This window comes from Zalophus californianus, chromosome 16, assembly GCF_009762305.2.
Source record: "Zalophus californianus isolate mZalCal1 chromosome 16, mZalCal1.pri.v2, whole genome shotgun sequence".
Classification (NCBI taxonomy): domain Eukaryota; kingdom Metazoa; phylum Chordata; class Mammalia; order Carnivora; family Otariidae; genus Zalophus; species Zalophus californianus.
The window spans coordinates 62284974-62307148 of record NC_045610.1 but is presented as its reverse complement, the minus strand read 5'-3'; the positions used below and the strand labels follow the sequence as shown (position 1 = coordinate 62307148).

General features: G+C 52.3%; 1 protein-coding gene across 1 annotated transcript in view; it reads left to right on the top strand.

Moving 5' to 3' along the window:
* The first annotated feature begins 10613 nt into the window (after positions 1-10613).
* The window catches only part of RAB40B (RAB40B, member RAS oncogene family), a 25587-nt gene continuing 14025 nt past the window's right edge, over positions 10614-22175 (top strand). The window contains exon 1 of the mRNA XM_027625770.2: positions 10614-10854. Within this exon, the coding sequence (XP_027481571.1) occupies positions 10686-10854 (169 nt within the window). The 5' untranslated portion in view covers positions 10614-10685. The remainder of the gene's footprint in view (positions 10855-22175) is intronic.

Here is a 22175-nt window from a genome sequence, read left to right as displayed (position 1 = left end):
TCTAGGAACAGCAGAGAATTGCAACCCAGGATAAGCAGGCTTGGCAGAACCAGGGGCAAGCCTGGAGAACAGGGAGAGGAGGCTCTTTTTTAGAGGAAAGGGGTTATAAGCATGACACCTGGATAACCCCAGTTATTGAAAACAGGTCAGATAATAGATTATTCACATCAACAATGAGCTAAATAAAAACTAAACAACAGAAGATTCAACGTATTTGCAGAAGTGGCACCAAAATCTACAATGTTTGTCAACAGTAATGGCTCTGAATGAACAAGAATGGTTATATTACTGTGTGTATTGCCTTGCAGCTTAAATACTGTTTTCTACTTGAGACTGAAACTAAGAACTATTTCAGGTTTAGTCTGTTATTTGTTGATCAACTAAATGCGAGTCAATTCAACTGATGTACATAAACAATAACCTATTTAATTTGTAGGCATTTCTATTTTATGCCCATGTTATAAAATACAAATAAATAGCGGAAGGAGGGGACTGTGTTGGTCTCTCATTGGCTGGGCTGTGGCTGTCTCCATTGGCTGGGCTGTGACCCTCTCTCATTGGCTGGGCTGTGACCATCTCTCATTGGCTGAGCTATGGCTATCTCTCATTGGCTGGGCTGTTGCCGGGGCAGCAGGAAAATTTCCGTCCCGGAGCCGCGTTAGTAAAGCTGGACCCACCTGCAAGGTGCCTCTCTTCCCGGTGGGTCTGTAATTGATAACCAGTGCTGGACACAGAGCTCCCCCTGCCGGCCTCCTGACTCCATTTTGGTGAGACTTTCTTTGATTAATTTTCACAGCTGACTATAAAAGGTAACTAAGCAGATTTTGTAAAGAACCAGAGGAGATTTTATCAATAAAAAAATTAATCAATTAATTAATAAAATTAATCAATTAATCAATTACATCAACTACATTAAAATTAAAATGAAGGGCGCCTGGGTGGCTCAGTCGTTAAGCGTCTGCCTTCGGCTCAGGTCATGATCCCAGGGTCCTGGAATCGAGTCCCACATCGGGCTCTCTGCTCAGCAGGAAGCCTGCTTCTCCCTCTCCCACTCCCCCTGCTTGTGTTCCTGCTCTCGCTGTCTCTCTCTGTCAGATAAATAAATAAAATCTTTTTAAAAAATTAAAATGTAGTCTACTGGGCCGATTTAACAGCTTAGATGAGAGAATTAGCAAACTGGAAGATGTCAGAGGAATCATGAAGATGAACATGAGCCACTTGGGTGGCTCAGGCGGTTAAACGCCTGCCTTTGGCTCAGCTCATGATCCTGGTGTCGTGGATTTGAGCCCCACGCCGGGCTGCCTGTATTTCCCTTTGTGTTTTGCTCTATCTCAAATAAATAAAATATTTTAAAAATTAAAAAAAGTAGAAGTCATTAAGAATGTGGCACAGGGAGACAAACAGGGAAATTACAGGCAAGGTAAGACACATGAAGAATAGTAGACATTTAGCTGGAGTTCCAGAAAAGGGGAAAGGGAGAGGCTATAATTGAACAGAAAATGGCTAAAAATTTTCTAGAACTGATGAAATACACCAGCCCTCAGATCCAAGTTCCCCCCAAATCTTAAGCTAGATAAACTAAAGTTTCACACATAGGCAAGTAACAGCAAAATTGTCGGTCACCAAAGGCACAGGAAATCTCTAATGTAGCCAGCAAGGAAAGTCAGATTGCTTTGAAAAGATTAACGTCTGGTTTCCCAACCCTAATACTGGAAGCCAAAAAATGGTGGAATGATTGTCACCAAAAGAATATGACTGCCCAGGGAAAATAAGTTTTTAGGAATGAAAATGAGGGGTGCCTGGGTGGCTCAGTGCTTAAGCGTCTGCCTTCAGCTCAGGTCATGACCCTGGGGTTCTGGGATCGAGCCCCGCATCGGGCTCCCTGCTCCACGGGAAGCCTGCTTCTCCCTCTCCCACTCCCCCTGCTTGTGTTCCCTCTCTTGCTGTGTGTCTCTCTGTCAAATAAACAAATAAAATCTTTAAAAAAATGACCTGAAGACTGGCAGAACAGACTCTCCACAGCTAAATGTAGAGAAGAGGCCACACCTGGAAAAGGGTTGGAAGGGCGGCAACACAGTAGGGAGCCAAACAGACTAAGGGACTGTCCTCAGCAGGGAGAGATGCAGGGGCTCGGAAAGGAGAGAGGGCCAGACCCTCACACCAGCCACCCCATCACAGGGAACCGGCAAGAAAGCCAGAGGGTCATAGTTTCACAAGTTCACACACTCATTGGGGCTTAACACTTGGAACTTTTAAGACATTATTCAGACTGAAGACCATTTGCTTTTATTTCTCATGATGCAATTTTCTACCAGCAGACCCTCCCAAAGGAAAACCAAAAGGATGCTTTACAGCCAAAAGTGATCATAGGTTGTAGAGCTGAAACACAAGAAGGAGTAAAGAACACAGAAAGTGATATATAAATGAGAAAATCTAATTAAATAGATTGTACAAAATAACAGTAAGCCTTGTATGATAAAAAGAATTTGAAAAATAATTCACTTTTTATTTTCATTTAGAAGGTAAGTTGTCCTAAGGTGTTGTGTTGTGTGTTCAAGAGTAAAGGTAAAGGTAGTGATTACCTTCAGTCTCTGATAAATTACCTGTGCATGTTGTAATTTCTAGAGTAAGTACTGAAAAATAGAGAATTTATAACTTTCCTATTAGTAAAAGGAAAAAATAATCCCAAAGAAGACAAGAGAGTAAAAAACATGGACCAGGTGGGACAATAAAAGCACACATAATAAGAGAGTAGATTTAAAGCCAAGTGTATCTGCAATTACATTAAGTATAAATGAACAAAATACCCCAGTCCAGAAACAAAGAATATGAGACTTGAAAAAAGTGAAACACAACTGGTTATATGTTCTCTGTAAGAGTTAAAAGTAAAGCATAAACATAAGAAAGGGTCGGGCACCGGGCTGGCTCAGTCAGGGGAGCGTCTGACTTCAGCTTGGGTCATGATCCCAGGGGCCTGGGATGGAGCCCCGTGTCAGGCTCCTTGCTTAGCAGAGTCTGCCTCTCCCTCTCCCTCTGCCATTCTCTGGCTCCCTCTATCGCTTTGTCAATTAAATAATAAAATAAAATAAAATAAAATAAAATAAAATAAAATAAAATAAAATAAAATAAATAAAATAATAAAATAATAAAATAAAATAAAATATAAAATAAAATAAAATAAAATAAAATCTTTTTAAAAAATAAATAAAATAAAGAGCCAGGGGGCCCAGGCCGCCAGAAGGGAATGAATTCTGCCAACAATCTTCACAGCCTTGGAGGCAGATTCTTCCCATTGACCCTCCAGATGAGAATGCAGCTCGACCAATACTTTGCAGGTGTGTGAAACCTGGAGCAGGAGACCCAGTCACACCGTGACCCATGGAAACTGTGACATAATAAGTGTGCATTGTTTACCGTGCCAGATTTCTAGTAATTTGCTCTGGAGCAATAGAAAACTAACATATAAGTATTCATTAACTGTAGAATGGATGAATAAAATTTGGTTTATTCATAAATAGAATAAAACCCAGCAATAACATAAAAACCTGCAGTTGTATTCATTACCTATGCCCTTTACCAAAAAAGGAAAACATGAAATAATATATACATTCCATTTTTACAAAGTTAAAGCTCTATATTTTAGAAATTCACACCCGGGTAGTAAAATAGTAGAGCGAAGCAAGCCTGTGCTTATATTAGTTTTCTAGGGCTGCCATTAAAAAATGCCATAGACTGGGGGATGCAAACAGCAGAAACTTATTTTCTTACAGTTCTGGGGGCCAGAGGTCCAAGATCAAGTTGTTGTCAGCATTGGTTTCTGGTGGGACTAGTCTCCTCGGCTTGCAGACCTTCTCACTTTGTCGCCACGTGCCCTCCCTTCTGTGTACATGCAGAGAGCATGCTCTGGTGTCTATGGGATTAGGACCTGGCCCTATGACTTTATTTAACCTTTACTGCCTACCTAAAGGCCCTATCTCCAAATACGGTCACATGGCCAATTGGGGCTTCCACATATGGATGGGGGAGAGGGGTGGACACAGGTCAGTCCCACCACGTGGTCTTTCACAGAAGTCGGTGTGGTGGCAGAAGCAGATGCTGCTGGTGCCCTGACGGTGTGATTTCAGCGGTCACTGACTCCCAGCAGGCCAGCCTGAGGTTCCCAGTCTCCAGCTCCTGGAGCTCTGGGAGCTTTCTGGTCCAGTGCAGCACCAAGAGTCCCCCAGGGGGGTGCACTTCAGTCACTCCCCACCCCGTGGGGCTTCCCGGGGTCACGCCCATATAAGCTACTTGCACCTTGTCTGCTTCTGGGGGAGCCCACCCCCAAGGCAGTGGTTGTGGCCACATAGTAGGGAGGGTGTTGCATGGGGGAGGCATGTGGGAGGGTTCTGGCACATTGGACATGTATTTCTTGACCTAAGGGGTGATTTATAACCTGAGTGTTCACTTTAGGGTTATTGATTAAATGGTACGTGTGTGTGTGTTTTCATGCACTTTTGCTTGTGTATGTTGCATTTCCCAACTGTAAAAAGCAAAAACAAGCACATGAAAACCTACAAATGGTAGTAAGTGAATTAATTAATACTTCAGGGGACAGTGAGGTGAATTTAAAATATTCTGAAGGCCAGTGGGCGTGTGAATCACGACATCTGTCATTGTCCTGGACAAGCTGGTGACACCCTGTCTCTGAGGTCCCTGCACTTTCTCCCTGTGCCAGGAGCACAGCTTTCCATCAGAACTACATCACCACTAACTAAGGTGTGCTGGAGTGGATTTTACCATGTCAATTTAATTCCTGACCTCATTGAGACGGTTTGTAGATTGCTTTCCAGTTTTCATTTGAATGAAATTCTTTTTGTCATACCAGTGTCACTATTCCGTCCGTGTTTCATCCACACAAGATTTTTATAGACTCTGCACCTGCCGTTACAAATGCTCTCTTGAGATCAGGATTTCTGTCAAGTCTAATTTTCCTGGGGGCGCCTGGGTGGTTCAGCCATTAAGTGCCTGCCTTCGGCTTAGGTCTAATTTTCCTGAACCAAATATAAAGATCTAAGATTTTATTTATTTGACAGAGAGAGACATAGCAAGAGAGGGAGCACAAGCAAGGGGAGTGGGAGAGGGCGGAGCAGACTTCCCGTGGAGCAGGGAGCCCGATGCGGGGCTCGATCCCAGGACCCTGGGATCATGACCTGAGCGGAAGGCAGATGCTTAACGACTGAGCCACCCAGGCGCCCCTAAAGATCTAAATTTCATCATGTGTGGTTTCAGCTAATCTTTAAAAACCTGTGTTATTTGAAACAAGAATATTAATTATGTATTAGATAAAAGACCAATCATTTGTGTTTATTCATCCATGAGAAAATGCTCCATGTTGGTTCTGAATTGGAAGATGGGCTTTGCAAACCCGACACTTCCCTTGTCTTTCTAGATGCTCTGTCTTTGGGTCGAACTCCTGCTTTTCAGCAGTCTCTGCCTTCTGTCCGGCCTCTTCCTCCTTTGGGGGGCTCCTTCCCCTGTGTCCTGAGGCCATCCTCCTGAGGACAGCGCCAACCTCCTTGTCTGGGACCCTGTCCTCTGCCCGCTGTCTGCCTTGTGTTTGCATACGTGTGCACACGCAGCGGCACCTCAACCCAGTGGTCCCCAGCTCGGGGCAAGCCCCAGGCCCACTCCTATCGCGTTTGTGCCTCCCCTCTCCCCGTGGCAGCCCGTGATGCTCTGATGATGCTGAACGAGAGGACAAACCCCTACTGGACCCCAGTGTGTGTGGAAGGGTGAAGGGTGCCCAGTAGAGGCTCCCCAGGTGCTCCACAGGGACATCAGCACATGGCGTAACTGAGCACGTCCCCAAACCCCAGTGACGTGTGCTCCTCCTGCACTTCTCACAAGGAACCCTTCTCGCTTAAGAAACGGGGACACTGAGGCCCAGGGACGGTGGTTGCTTGCCCAAGGCCAGTCAGGCGGGAAACAGAGGCGTCAGGGTCCCATCTCTGGCAAACCTCTGACTCCCTCTGACTCCCTCTGACCTCAAAGCGCAAACCAAGCTCGCGGCACTCCCCAGGTGCGTCCACGGATGCGAGCGCCGCTCTGACGGAGACACAAAGGAGCATTCCCAGGAGCGGGGTCGGTCCTCAGGGGCACCTCGCGGGTCCTCAAGGTCGCGCCTGTCCTTTGGGGGTCCCGCCGCCCACCGCCCGGCTTCCCCGCCGTCCTGACGGAGCGTTCGCTGGGTCCCAAAGAGCAGGGGGCGGGGGCGGCCCCCATTCCCGGAGACCCTACCACGCAGCCCCCCGGACCCTCCCGCCCGGTCGGGCCGGGGTCGGGCCCGGCCCGGGGCAGCGCGTGGCGGGACTCGCGCCGCCTGTCGGTGCGGCCCGGAATGGCCGCTCCCGGGGCTCCTGCCTTCAGTCCCTAGCGCTTCCGCCCGGCCCCCTAGCTTCCCACCCCAATCCCTGCCCGACAGCAAGGGGCGGCGGAGCGGGCCCGGGGAAGAGGGCGGAGGCGACGCGGAAGATCCCCTCCCATCTGCTCCCCGGTGGGCTGCTGTGAACCGTCCCGAGCAGGATCAGCACAGGCCAGCGTCGGGAAACGGAGGCGCAGAAGCGCGAGCCCGGCCCCGAAGTGGAAGGTGGCGTGCGGAGGACCCGGCCTTCTGGGCCGGACAGGGGGGAGGGCAGAGGGGAGAGGGGCGAGGGGCGAAGGGCGGGGCGGCGGGCGGGGTCCGGGCGGGGCGGTGGGTGGGCGGGCTGGACGGAGCGGGCGGGGCAGCGGGCGGGGCAGCGGCTAGCGCGGGTCTGGGCGGAGCCGTGGACGGGCGGGGGTCCGGGCGGGGCCGTGGGTGGGCGGGGTCTGGGAGGCGGAGCGGTTAGGACGGGTCTGGGCGGAGCCGTGGATGGGCGGGGGTCCGGGCGGGGCAGTGGGTGGGGTCTGGGCGGGGCCGTGGGGTGGGCGGATCCGGGCGGATCCGTGGGTGGGCGGGATCTGGACAGAGCAGCGGATGGGCGGGGTCTGAGGGGGGCGCTGGTGGGCGGGGCCTGGGCGGGGCAGCGGGTGGTTGGAGCGGTGGGTGGTCGGGGAAGAGGGCGGGGTCTGGGCGGGGCAAATCTCTGATAGGAAACCTACATTAAATTGATTCTGTCTAGAGACTCAGTACTTTCTGGAGCATCCGCGAGGTTACACTTTTGCCTAAAATAGGTTTTCTTTCTATGGCGGAAGAACAACTGGCACCTTGGCTGTGAATTCTTGGTGAGTCATCAGCAACCATGCACTCAGTGTGAAACTGTGCTCAGCTGTTAGTTGCTATTTACTTGTCAGCAGGGGAGAGAAATAAGATTAGTTAATTGGTGTGTGCAAGTGCCTGGCTTTGGAGAAAATATGGTCAGTCCCTTTTTAGTTCCTCGGTCTATTTTTTTTAAGCATCAGAGAAAGAAACTAAGAAATGCTTTTCCATAGTCAAATGGGATAAAAATTTCACATTATGTAAAGAGATTCTTTGCATATCATCCACAGATGGCAGATATTCCTTCTTTCCTCCACCTTTCATAGTAAAGGACCCCTGGATGGTGCTCTAGACCAGAGTCCACTGCACAATGTCACACAGAAACCAACTGTGTGGAATGAGCTCTGTGTTTCAGAAACAAGACAGGTGACAGGCAGTTCCATGATTAAACATAGTTACTACAGGACCCAGACATTCCACGCCAACATAAGGGACATAAAAGCATACGTCCACACAGAAACTTGTACACAAATGTTCAAAGCAACTCTATTCTCAGAGCCAAAGGGTGGAAACAACCCAAATGTCCACCCACAGATTAATAGATAAGCAAAATGTGGTTCATCCACACTATGGAATGTTATTCAGCTTTTAAAAAGGAAGGAAATTGTGACACTTGCCACAACATTGTGAACAGGGAAGACACGCTAAGTGAAATAACCCAGTCACAAAAGGATGAATACTGTATGATTCTATTTATATGAGGTTCCTAGAGCCATCAAATTCATAGAAGGTAGAATGGTGGTTTCCAGGGGCTGGGGAGGCAGATGGGAATTTAGTGTTTAATGGGGACAGAGTTTCAGCTTGAGAAAGATGAAAACACTCTGCAGATGATTGGTGGTGATGGTTGCACAGTGTGAATGTGCTTCATGTCACTGAGCTGTACATTTAAATTGTATGTTATATATATTTTAAAATTTAAAAATAAAAACAAAACAAAACTGGAGCTGTCTTGCTGTACCGACCAGCTCCGACATTGGAAGCTATGGTCAGGGCCTCTGGTCCTCCCAGTTGCTCTGAGCCCTCCTTTCCTCACTATAGTAGTAATGACAAGCTTCACCTCTCAGGATTGCCATGAGGTTAAAGTGGGCAACCACAGACGTCCCGGGGCTCTCACAATAGGCCTGGACCACTTTATACCCTTGTCCCTGGCCCCAGGGACAGTGTGGGAAGATTCTCCTCCCCTTTTCCCTGGAGTCACATGTGACCTGCACTTACCACTTAATGTCACAGTCAGAGGAAACTGAGATCAGTCACAATCCGCCAAGAGGTGTTCATGGGAGCTGCCAGGGGTGGGAGGGGGGACCTACCTGTTTTCCTTTCAAGGTAAGGGGTTGCCATGTGCAATTCTGGAGACATTTTTAGTGGTTACAACTGGGAGAGGAGTGTACTGGCTTCTAATGGATGGGGGTCAGGGATGCTGCTCAGTATCCAGCATTGCACAGGACAATCCACCACAGAGAATAATCCAGACCCCTGGAGCTGGTTCAGGCACCCTGCTCTAGACCCCGAGACCATCCAAGGGCACCAGGAAAGGTTAGCTGAGGAATTGGTGGGCACAAACACAAATTGGTGGGCACAAACTGAGAGCCCCAGCTCTCAGTGGGCAGAACTCCACACTCCAGGACTCATTCTTGCTCTGGGTAGGCCCAGGGCCCCTCCCCACCATGGGCCCTGTTGTGGACTGAATATGCCCCCCGAATCCATATATCGAAGCCCTAAATCCCAGTATGGTAATACCTGGAGATGTGGCCTTTGGAAGGTAATTAGAGCCAAATAATATCATCAGAGTGGGGCCCTTGAGATGGGATTAGTTTCCTTAGAACTCCTGCCATGTGAGGACATAGGAAGAAGGCAGCCATCTGCAAGCCAGGAAGAGTCTCAACAGGAACCAAAACAGCCAGTACCTTGGTCATGGACTTCTACAGAACAGTGAGAAGTAAATATCTGCGGTTTAAGCCCCCAGCCTGGGGTATTTTGTCATAGCAGCCCAAGCTGATGAAGATAGGCCCCTTCTGCTCACGACTGGCAGGGACTTCTCATGTTTGTGTGTGTTCGTGAAATCTGCACCTGCTGCTTGTGACAAGGGAGCACATTTTCCAGTCACTGTGCCTTTCCCAGAGCTGCAGATAGCCCAGAATGTGGAGATGGCAGGTGTGCAAGTGGGTCACTTTAATTAGATGGGATGCACAAGAGTGAACGCAGACCCCATTCTGCCCAGCACTGAGTGCACCGCCAGGCTCACCCACATCTCAAGGGTGGAGCCCCAGGCGTTGTCTGGTGGGGACCTTGATTATGCATACTCAGAGGATATTCTAAGATGAATGATACAAGGTTGCCAAGCCTGAAGAGATCTTCCCTGTGGGTTGCTGCCAGAGCTTCCTACTACAGTTGATTGGTCCAGAGGTGGGCATGGATTCCCATCAGGGCCGATACCTACATGGGAATTTAGGTATTGGATCTGAGAGCCAATCAGGCCAATCTCCCTCCACCGCCCATTACCCCCTAGATAGGGAGAGAAGTCTGGGGACTGGAGGGTCCCCCCCTTGTCCTCTCCCCCAGCCCCCCCGCACAAACACAAGCACACAGGCGCACGTGCGCAGACACATGCACACACACACATTCACACAAGCGGAGGCGCATAGATGCACACGAACAAGCACGTAGGCACACACACGAACACGTGCACATGTACACAGGCGCACGCGCGCACACAGGCACGCGCACCACGCGCTCTGGGACAAAGACGAGGTTCTGGAGGAACCGTGGGGGACACCACGAGCCCAGGCTCACCAGGACAGGGACCTTGACGCCAGGCGACCTGGCCCTGGCCTCCCGGCTGCTTGTCCGCGAACGGAACCCGCCCTTGCGGCTCCCCCACCCAGCCCAGCGACGTCTCCAGGTGGCAAGACGTGGAGGACGCAGCAGCAGGCTGGCCATCCCTGAAGCCCGGCCCACGCACCGGCCCGGCATCACCCTCGCCGCTTCACAGCAGCGCGAGACACAGCCCAGCCCCTGCACTCCCCGCCCTCTGGCTCCGCCTCACCCCGCCTCCGGACCTCATTGGCTGTGGCCGTAATAACGTCGCCTTTGGTCCCCGCCCTCCGCCCCGCCCCTGCCCCGCCCCCAGGCTAGCAACAGCGGCGACTAACAGATCTTCCTGGGAGGGGCGTGTGGACTATGGCCTGGAGGCGGAGACGAAAGAGAGATAGACGGGCAACCCAGTCAATGAGCGCGCGCAGCTGCCCTAGCAACTGCGGCTCGCCAATGGCGGGGCGGGGCGGGCATGGTGGGGCGGGGCTACGCGCTGTCAGCTGCGGGGGCCGCCGACCCGCCGCGATCTGTGGACAGCGGGGCCGGCTCGGCGCCTCGGTGCCCGGCAGCCGCCTCTGCGCCGTCCCACGGGCCGGGCATGGGCGCAGGCGTCGGCGGCGGCACGATGAGCACCCTGGGCAGCCCTGTCCGCGCTTACGACTTCCTGCTCAAGTTCTTGCTTGTGGGCGACAGCGACGTGGGCAAAGGCGAGATCCTGGCAAGCCTGCAGGATGGCGCGGCCGAGTCCCCGTACGGCCACCCGGCGGGTGAGCGCGGGGCCAGTACGGGGGAACAGAGCCCAAGGAGCGCGCGGTGGGCCTGGGGAGCGCAAGGGGGCCCGAGGAGAGCGCGGCGAGCCGGGGGTGGGGTGGGGGCGGGGCCGGAGGAGCGCGCGGCGGGCCCGGGAGTGCAGGGGGTGCCAGGGGAGCGCGCGGCGGGCCTGGGAGCGCACGGGAAACCAGGGGAACGCGCAGCGGGCCGGGGAGCTGACGGGGGGCCGGGGGAGGGGGAGCGCGCGGCGGGCCAGGGAGCGCATGGGGAACCGGGGAAGCGCGCGGCGGGCCAGGGAGCGCTCGGGAGAGCGCGCGGCGGCCTGGGAGGAGAGGGGCCGAGGGAGCGCCTTGGGACGGGGGAACGCGCAGCGGGCCAGGGAGTGCAGGGGGGGAGACCAAGGGAGCGCGCAGAGGACCAGGGAGCGCACCGGCGACCCGCGGCCGGCCGGGTGGAGCCGAACCCAGGCACCAGAGTAGTGCGCCGAGGAGCTGGAGGTGCGGGGACTGGGAGCGGGGCCGAGGGGGCGCAAAGAGGAGCGGGGGTGGAATGCGCGAAGGGACGCGGATCCAGGAGCGCAGGGCTCAGCTCCCGCCTCTCTGCCTGAGTCGGGCGCGCGCTTCGAGGGAATCCCCCGCTGCACTCCCAGTGCCCACGAGGGGAATGCAGCGTGTCCTCCGTAGTCTCACCAAGGTCCGCTTCCCCGCGGGAACTAGCGGCTGGGCAGGGTGCTGGGGTACTTCTGAACTGGGCTGACGGACTAGGCGGAAGGGAGCGGACGGACCACACAGGTGGGGTTTGGGGAGGAGGTAGCCGGGCTGATGTAAGTGGGCCCAGCCGGGAGGCCACAAGCGCGTGCAACGCGTTTGGAAAGGATGCGTGGGGGTTAAGAAGCGGGCGGGAGGGAATGGGCGGAGGCTCCCAGGTGGTGGCTCTGCGCGTGGGTGAGATGGAAGGGGAGGGAGAGAGGAAGCAAGAAAACTAGTCTGGACGCTTCTCCAAGGTTCCTGGCGTGTCCGAGGGGCTCCTCGCCCTGGCGAACAGGCCCGGGAGGGCAAGAAACCCCAATGACCCTCGAGAATGCGGCCTGAGGGCGAGAAAGGGAAGCACCATAGAAAGTGAGGGAGTGTGGGTTCCGTGTGGGGAAGCCAGAGGACTCAGAGCTTGAGGACAGTGGGCAGAGGGTCCCCAAAGTTTGAGGTTTGAGGGCCGAAGGCCCCAAGACGGGGTGGACATTAGGAGGGAAAGAAGGGCAGGGGAGAGGAGAGGAAAGTGAGGTGGGCAGAAAGCTGGGCCAGCAGGCCGGAGAGTCAGGGTCTTCACCCAGGCCGCTGCCCCGACCATGCAGGTCTGCAGGTCGGGTGGCTGTGAAGGGCACCTGCCTGCGATCACCTTTTCACTTTCATGTCAGGGGCTCAAGGCGCACTTCCAACACAAACCTGGCTGCTCAGGGTCTTGCCCCTCTCTGTCTCCTGGGCTTGCAGTCGGGTTCTCCAGAAGCAGAAGAGGGCAGCCCGGGAAGTGGAGTCTTGATGTTTAAGCCAGCCTAGGTGTGTGCTTCCCGCCCTGACTGGGCAGCGTCGGCTTAAGAAGACAGTGCAGAGGAGGAAGTTTTGGGTCCGGGGGACCTCACTGGGAGATAACTTGATTTGAGGCAAGAGGGACAGGAGGTGCAGGGCAAAGGTTGTGGTAGGACCAAAGGTGGGCTATGTGGGGATGAGGGATGTAAAAAGAGAAAGTGGTCTGCAGAGCTGGCAGAGGGAGGAAGCCTGTAGCTTCTGAGCAGGGATGTGAGCGACTTAGGTGGAATGGCCTGAGACAGGCCTTTAAGATTGGAGGTGTGGGGGTGGGAGAAAGTTGGGGAGAGTTTTGGGTTGCTTCTGGAGAACCTATGCCAAGAACCTGGACTCTTCCTGAAGCTGCCAGTGCGAGAGTCACCCAGGGGACTTGTGAAAATGCAGATTCTGTCTCTGATTCCAGATCTGTGTTATCCAAGGTGATGCCATCAGCCACGTGAGATTTTTTAAATTTAAAGGAGTGAAAATAAGATATGATGAAAGGTTCATATTAGCCACGTTCAAGTGCCCAGCACTTGGCTCCTGACAGGTGTGGCAGAGCCCTGCTGGAAGGCTCAGCTCTGGGGCTTAAGCTGCAGGAGGGCAGCGGGTTTTGTCTGTTTGCTCCGTGCTGGTGTCCTCAGGGCCTGGGGCGCAGTGGGTGGAGGAGTAAACTTTGAACAAATAAAGCATCGGGCTTTTAAAACTGTGTGCCTGGGCGGGGGGAGACAAGCTGTAGTTTTGAGTTCTTGTAGTCAGTGAGTGATGTACAGCACATGGGCGGAGTGTGGACAGAGTATGTGTCCTGGTTGTTTGAACAGAGGCTCGGGTACGCTTTGTTGTGTTACTTTCTTTTTGTTATATGCGAACTGAGCACTTGTAAAAGCAACTAGTTAATGCTTTCTTCTAAAGGTTTTTCCTCGACACAGAGGGAGGATTTAGGTTGAAAAGTCACTTTCCAGGAGATTGTAAGGAGTTGGAATCATTGTCAGTATTACTACTATTACTATTAATATTAAAGACACATTTCACTTTGCATCAGTGCTTCAGGGAGCATGGGAAGTGGAGGGCATTTCCAGCCTCCTGTTCCCATCCCGTTTCCAGCCCCCTACCCCCCTCCTCATGTGTACCCCTGTTGCTCTCAATTTGCCCCGGTTTCTGTACTGGGGTTACAGTGCCCGCAGTCCCTCAGTATCAGATGCTGACCATGAGTCTTTTCTCCACCACTGTGTCTCTGACTTCTGTATTTTGCTGTCCCTCTAATTAGCTACATTTCATTTCCAGCCATTTTCCAGGAAGTGCTCGTGAGTATTTTCATGTTTGAGAATGTCTGTCCTTTGTCTTTATCTGTGAACAGTATCTCAGTTAGGTTAGAATGTGTCCTCAGGCTGTATGTTCTTTCCCTTCACACTTTGTCACCATGGCTCCACTGGGCTCCCTCACTCGCTCTGAGGTCCGCTGGTCTCTCCTTGTGGGTGATTTGCCTTTTCTTCCGAGTTCCTCAGCTTAAGCAGACGTGTCTCAAAGTCAAAGGCTTGGTGTTGAACTTCTGATACACTGTGTACTCTTTGAATTTGCAGATTTTGTATTTAATTTCAGGGAAATTTACTTTATGTCCCTAAAACATCTGTTATATTGATTGGTGTTTACATCAGGTTTCCTATTGCTGCTGGGCAAATTGCCACAAACTTAGTAGCTTAAAACACAGATTTATTATCTGACAATTCTGGGGGGCCACCATCTCCCTGGGATGAAATTGAGGTGTTGGTAGGGGCTGTGTCCTTTCTGGAGGTGCCAGCAGTGAATCTGTTTGCTTGCCTTTCCCAGCTTCTGGAAGCCTCCCGCACTCCCCGGCTCCAGGCCTCTTCTTCGCCTTCGAAGCTGACAGTGGTAATGCTACCTGTCTCATGCTGCACCCCCCAGCCTGACTCTCTCTCTTCTGCTTTCAGGAGCCCTTGTGATGGCACTGGGCCCATTTGTTAATCCATGATAATCTCTGTATTTAAAGATCACCCAGGTAGCAAACCTAATTCCTTCTGCAGTCTTACCTGCCCTTTGCCATGTAACCTCCTAGAGTCACGTATTCTTTTTTTTTTTTTAAAGATTTTTATTTATTTATCAGAGAGAGAGAGAGAGACAGAGGCAGGCAGAGGGAGAAGCAGGCTTCCCGCAGAGCAGGGAGCCCGACGCGGGGCTCGATCCCAGGACCCCGGAACCATGACCCGAGCCGAAGGCAGACGCGTAACGACTGAGCCACCCAGGCGCCCCTAGAGTCACATATTCTGAGGATTATAGCGTGGATACCTTTGGGGGAGCTGTTACGTATGACACTGCCTGCCGTACGCATTATCCTTGTGCTGGATCGGTTTTAGCTGTGTTCCACATCCCTTCGCTTCTCTCTACCTGCTTTGATCTTTTTGTCTCTCTCTTCTGAATTTCTGTGGGCATCTCCAGCCTTTCCTATTTGTTGGTAATTTTTATTTTAATGAACTGTTTCTAGCTGTTTCTAACCTTTTTATTAGTGTAGTAAATGATGTTTTGGTCTTCAATTTTTTCCTTACCCTTACAATTTTCATTTACAATTTTTAAAAACTTCTTTAAATGGGGCACCTGGGTGGCACGGAAGGTTGGGCATCTGACTCGGTTTCAGGTCAGGTTGTGATCTCAGGGTGGTGAGATCGAGCCCCGAATCAGGCGCTGCGCTCAGTGGGGGTCAGCTTGAGATTCTCGCTCCTTCTGCCTCTGCCCCTCCCACTTGTGCTCTCTCTCTCCAATAAATAAATAAATCTTAAAATTTTTTCTTTAAATAATTTATTTCACTAAAAAAATCTCTCATTTTGCCAACTTAATGTTTGTTGTTGTTTTTTTTTAATAAATTTTATTTATTTATCTGACAGAGAGAGACACAGCGAGAGAGGGAACACAAGCAGGGGGAGTGGGAGAGGGAGAAGCAGGCTTCCCGCCGAGCAGGGAGCCCGATGCGGGGCTCGATCCCAGGACCCTGGGACCACGACCTGAGCCGAAGGCAGACACTTAACGACTGAGCCACCCAGGCGCCCCACCAACTTAATGTTTTTGTTAAATTGTTCCATTGCATGAAGTAATTGGGATGAATGTCCTTCTGTTCCTTGGGTCGTGTTTCCTTTCAGGTTGGGTTCTTTGTCTCTTTTTCCTTTTATAACTTTTTGTTAAAGTGTGATATGCATGCAGAATGGCTGAGGGGCCCACCTCCCACTTTTGGGCCTGCTGGCCCTGGAGCCTCCCTCGGATCTGGAGGGTTGGTACCTCGTTCAGCCTCTTCTCCCAGGTAGATGTGGTGAGTAAAAGGCCTGGACAGCCAAGCTCTGTTTGGAGAGTGAAGTCAGGGCCACCCCTGGGCTTCTCCTCTCTGTTCACTGGTGAGGGTCTCTCCCCTTGGCTCCAGCTGGTAGTGTTTCCAGCAGGGCGTTACCTTTCCTTCTCTGGTTGCTGAGTTTCTACAGTGGGAGAGGAAGGTAGATGAAATGGACTCTAAGTTCTACAATCTCTTTGCCTCCCAACTTTTTTCCCAAAGAGACTCACTATTTTCTGATTACTTTCTCCTGGCTGCTTCCCCAACTTCCTTTTGCCAGCAGGAACATCCCTTCTTTCTTCTCTGTTTCATTTCTGCTAACAGCTAGTAATAATACTGCACCCCCCCCCCCTTTATCAAGAGCAGAGAGGAACCATCGCATGAGATAGGTTACGTTATTAGGCCCAGAGAGGGTGAGTAACTCTCTCAAGATCACACAGTGTGAGTGAGAGCAGGAGCGTGGATGGTGTGGCTGGCTCTGGGCCCCCTCTGTGGCCCCTCTGACTCAGAGCAGTGGCTTTTCTTCCCTGTGAAGACCAGCAAAATGCTTTTACTTAGTGACCTTCTTATGGGGTTTTTTTGCCTTTCTATTTGCCTTTGACAAATGTTCTGCTAGGAGATGCCTACACGCCCCCTTCTGTAGCGCCGCAGACGGTGGTGGGTTTGCTGATTTTACAGCTACTCTGCAGTTTCCCTTGGCAACCACTTCAAGATTCCAAACGCGATTTATAAAGCCATCACTTTCGAGTTTGAACTGAGAGTCGAATCATATTTTATCCCTAGTTCTTTACAGTGTAATTCCTTAAGAAGGAGATGATCTTCTACTTCCCTTACTTCCCATGGTGCCACCAAGAGCATACGGTAAATTTCTTCAGTGTATTCATGTTTTAAATTATGTCATAAATGCTTCCATGTATTTGACAATAATAAAACTGCCTTTGTGTCAGATTTTCTCCTTAAAAGCCAATCATTCAGCCCTACCTCCCTGCATCCCGTGGCGCCTCCTCCCTACAGTGGGGACTGCCCCTGTCGTCTAGCCTCTAATCCCAACCCAGGGTGACCCTGATTTTGGGTGATGGGTGAGGAGGGGCTCAGATCCGGCCAGCACAGGTTCCTCCTGTGCAGAGGGTCAGCTTCTGGCTGGAGACCCCCAGCACCCACTCTGTCCTCTGTCACTAGCTCTGGGGTCTACAGTGGCTGTAGGATGACAGCCACATGGTCCTGCTGGTCACACCTGCTTACTCCTCGCTCGGGCCTTTTGGGGTGAGGAGAAGCAGCAGGGTGCGTCAGAAGCGATGGAGCCTATCACTCCCGTCACAGGCTATAAGCTGATTTCCCATTAAGAGATTTTTTTTTTTTAACATTTGTTTGAAGCTTTCTTCCCCGGCTTCTTCAGCTTAATTAGCTGCAAAGAAGGAATTGTGTATAAGCGAAAACTGAAAAGAGCTGCGGTGTCCAGGGGATTGGGCTTAAAAGCATCGGAGATGTAGATTTATCAGATCCACAAACAAGACCATGTAAAAGGCAGTCACCGCATGAGATAGCACCGAGGTCTCCAGGTTTCCCTTCTTCAGAAGGGCCTCACTTTAGCTTTCCTCCTTGGAGGCCGGTACCAGATTCCCCAGGAGACCCTGCACGCCCTCCGCCTCTCTCCAGGTTGTTGGAGCAGCTCCAGCACCTCCTGAAGTTGGTCCCACTGTCGGCACCACGCTGGCCTGAGATGCCACACTGCCTGGCCCCCACGTGGCCTGCTGCCAGAGACGCCACCCTTCGGGGTTCTGCCCCTTCGTCCGTGAACACCTCCGTTCCAGAGACACGGCCTGCCCCAGCCTCTGTGAGGACCTGGAGGTCGCAGCCCCTGCGGATGCTGTTCTCAGAGCGCTCTCATGCCTGCAATCCGGCACGTTGCTTCTGGTTCGCCATCGCTTCTTCCATCTCGTCTCCCGCCGACCCGCAGAGATGAGGCGCGCACACCGCAGTGTGACTTTCCAGTTACAGGTTTTAGAGAAAACAGTGCTCACCTTTCAAATACTTCACAGGACACAGTATATCTAAGTGTATTTGATATTATACACAGGGCACACACACATGTGCACAGTACTCGTGTACATGAGCACACACGTATGTATATGTTCATAGACATGGGTGTAAGTTTTTTTTTTTAAAGATTTTATTTATTTGAGAGAGTGAGAATGAGAGAGAGAGAGAGAGTACATGAGAGGGGGAAGGGTCAGAGGGAGAAGCAGGCTCCCCGTGGAGCAGGGAGCCTGATGCGGGGCTCGATCCCGGGACTCCGGGATCATGACCTGAGCCGAAGGCAGTCGTTTAACCAACTGAGCCACCCAGGCACCCGGGTGTAAGTTATTTTTGTTGCTCTGATTAAGGCACGAACTTTGTGAAGAGGTTTATCATTGAAGAAGCAGATTCTTCTTTTTTTAGTTCTGGTAACGTACAGAGATTTGTCGAACATGAAGCTACTTGTGTCGCCCTTGAGATGGTCTTATTTGTTCACAGCATATGTTTGCTCTTGGAGAACTTTCTAATCACCACCAGCCCCATGGCTGAGAGCTGGCCGTGTGGTCCGTGTTTTCCTGAATAGGCCTGCACTCCAGGAGTTAACCTCTGTTTAGCAGAGTGTAGAGTTTGGAATCCAGGCCTCAGGCAGCCCAGCACAGTCCTTCGCTCATGGGGAGCTCGTGTGGGGCTGTGTTCGGAGACATGGCTGGGGAGAGAGGAGGCTCCCACGCTGCTGGAACTGCAAGGTGGGAAAAGAAGGTGGCTGCGCTGAGCACACAGAGTAGCCTCACCACCACCTGTCACAGCAGGATCCAGCCTGGGACTCAGCCTGGCTTCACAGTCCCTCCATGGACGCCTGAGTTTCCCGCCTGAAACCACCTGCTAACAGTTGTCCCTTGGGAGATAGTCCCATAAAGCTGTGGCGGAGAGCCACGAAGATCGTCACCACTGTCCTGGGGTTTCCTTGGCTGAACATGAACCTCAGGCTGTTTTTGGTTTATGTGGGCTGTGTATTCCCTCCTCTTGCAGCCAATAATTAATTAATTGCCTTCCCCAAATGGGACTCAGCCGAGTTTGCTTGTGGATTTGAACCATACTGTGACTCGTGACACAAATGGCATTTTATTTGGTTAAAAAGAAAAAGGAATTTACAGAGGCAGAATCATACATATCATATTAAATTCTAGTGGACCCTAATACAGAAGGCTGAAATGTATTGTCTTAATGGGAAAAATAAATTGGTAAATGTGAAGAACATTGAATTCTCTTTTAGACTAAGAAAATTCATTTGGAAGTAAAATCTGTTTCTTCCAGTCTAGAATGATGTGCTCATTCCGGAAGGTAGACCATTGCCTTGTGGGTTTAAATAGTGTCGTGCTGGTTTGAAGTCCGGGAGAGGCAAAGCCAGAGGCATCAGACCTGGGATCCATCCCGCAAGGCTGGGGTCTGCGCTTGACCCTGAGCGCATGGTCTGTGAGCACTGGGTGGGGCGGGCAGTGGGGGCGCAGTGCAGGAACCCAGTGAGGGAACGCTGGACGGCCTGTCCATTTCCTGGGGCAACTGTAACAAACAACCACAGACTGGGGGCCTAACAACAATGGATGTTTATTCTCTCTGGCTCTGAAGGCCAGGCATCTGAAATCGAGGTGTGGGCAGGACCCCCCACCCCAAGACTGCAGGGGAGAATCCTTCCCGAAATCTTCTGGCTGCCGGTGGTAGCCACTGTGTGCAGTTTGAACGAGGGAGGAAATGGACCTTGCAGTTGACCTCTGTCTCCTGAGTGGCCAAGCATCCTCTGCCTTTGCTCTTCCCCTGGCAGGTGGTAGTCCTCGGAGTGTGGGGGCCTGCCAGGAGCTGGCCCCTGGTCCTCCATCAGATGACACAGGAACTCGATCCTTCCCTCCCACACTGTCTTGGGTTCATCATACTTGGCCCAAAGGATGTGCCACTGGATGTGGGGAAGCCTGGGAGTGACCCAGGCCCTGGTGTGGTGTCTGGGGTGGCCATGGCCTCTGTGAGAAAAATCGCCCAGGCCTGGAGCTCAGGGCCCAGCTGGTCATGATGTTGGCCAAGGCTGGGCTGAGCCCGCACTGTGCCTCCTGTCTGAGAGGACAGTGGCATCAGGGCTGGCCCAGCGGAAGAGGGGCTGGCCTCTTCTCTTGCACAGGAAACTGCTCACAAAGGTGTCCAGCTTGGCGACCCACTTCAGGGCACCCACCATTCTCACGGGCTGTGAGGACCTGGTGAGCATGAGCCTAGGAGGCAGCTCTGGGCTCTGGGTGCTGTGTGCCCGGCAGAGCCACATTGGCCTCCCCCAGCCTCCTTTCCAGAGAGGAGGCCCCTGCTGCCGCCTGCCCAGACGTCTGCCGCTTCTGTGGGCTTCTCAGGGAAGCCAGTGTTGCCGTTTTCCAGTTGTCCTCTGATGATAACTGCTCAACAGAGGGGCCTGCATCTGCCCAGCACCTCCCTGGCTGGCCCCCCACTTCCTCTCCCTCTAGCCACAGTAACATACAGGGGCCTCTCGCCCTCTGATGCTTAGTGCCTGAGACCGCAGTTTTTACCAGAAAATAAGGCCCCTGTCATCTTCCAGATGAGTGGGGAAGGTGACCCTGAGTTCAGGGTGGTTCATCCTAAACTGTCTTCAGGAGCACAGACAAGTGAGCGGGTTTACTGTCTGCCTTTGGGACAGTCACTCAGCCAGGCATGGCCATGACCAGTGATGAGGGCCTCTCCTTCCCCCAAGATGTCATGTCACCTCAGCTTCTGCAACTGCAGAGGTAGGAGGATGAACCAGGAGGCTCGGGGCTCCTTCTGAAGACACATGCAGCCTCTGTGGGTGGGAATGTGCTAGAATACAATGCTGCTGGCTGACTGAACTGACCGTCTAAGTGAGCAGAGTGTCCCAGATGGGAGGTGTTGGGGGGCCTGAGCCCACAGCGCCCCACGGGCCAGGTGGGCAGCCCCTGGCTGAAGTGGGATTTACAGAAATGGTGCCAATAGCATCGAGAACCATGCACTTGAACATCAGAGATGCTGCCCCCATTTCTTTCCTGGAGGTTGGTAGAATTTCCCAGCTGTGTCTCGCAGACAGCAGGCCTGTGCAAAGTAGGGTGGGAACAGGGAGGATGCACCTCCTGGCCTGACCTGCCAGGACCTGGTGGTGGTCTGAGTCCACGTTCCAGCAGTAGCCCAAGTTAAGGGGTGACCCTGAGACACAGTGAGGGCAGCCCCACAGCCAAAGCACTGTGGTTTGGAAGTGTTGGGACTCTGGAAAGAGGGGCTGTTGTCTGGCCACACCCAAATAACGGTTCAGAGACGATCTCACTGATGGTGGGGTGGCGTGCAGGGGTGCTGGGCCCCACACTGTGAGAACTCAGTGTTCCTGGATGCAGCTGGTCAGCACAGAGCACTGGGTGCCCACGCCAAGGTAGCATGGTGGTGATCCTATCCCTGCTGGGCAGATGGGAAAATTCAACTCCCAAAGTGGGGAATAAGTGGGTCAGGGCCGCTAGGGGTGGGAGCTGTGTGACCAAAGCTGGGACAGTCCGGAGGAGACTGGAGGCCCCTGGACCGCCCCTCACCTGGGGGCACCTGAATCCACCACTCTGCTATTTCAAAGAGAAAAATGAGGAAGGAGAAACATTCAGGGAACATCCTTTTCAAAAAGGAGATCTGCAGAGAGATATTTCAATTTCAATCACTGCCCACTGTGTAAACGCGGTGAACACACTTCATGTCCCTGCCTAGAATGTGACTTGCTTGCAGAACCATTCAGAAACTCAAGGGGGCCCACTGAGGGGCCAGCCCTGGCCTTGGCTGTGGGTGCAGCCGGGCGCCTGCCCGGAGCCCTTCCCACCCCTTGGCTCTGCGAGGCACCCAGCATCTTCCAGCAGACTGTCCCTCTGATCCAAAGAGCCAAGCAGAGCCAGCTCTGGGAAGGACTCATGCGCATATGCTTTCTTTGGGGTGAAATTCACATAATATAAAACGAACCATTTTATTTTTATTTATTTTTATTTTTTCAAGATTTTATTTATTTATCTATTTTAAGATTTTATTTTTTGACTGAGACAGACACAGCGAGAGAGGGAACACAGGCAGGGGGAGTGGGAGAGGGAGAGAAGCAGGCCTCCCGCGGAGCAGGGAGCCCCATGCGGGGCTCGATCCCAGGACCCTGGGATCAGGACCTGAGCCGAAGGCAGAGGCCTAATGACTGAGCCACCCAGGCGCCCCTTAAGATTTTATTTTTAAGTTATGTCTACAACCAATGTGGGGCTCGAACTTACAATCCCAAGATCAAGAGTCGCATGCTCCACTGACTGAGCCAGCCAGGCGCCCCAAACTGAACCATTTTAAAGTGCACAAGTAAGTGGCACTTAGTACATCCACAATTTTGTCCAACCACCACCACTTT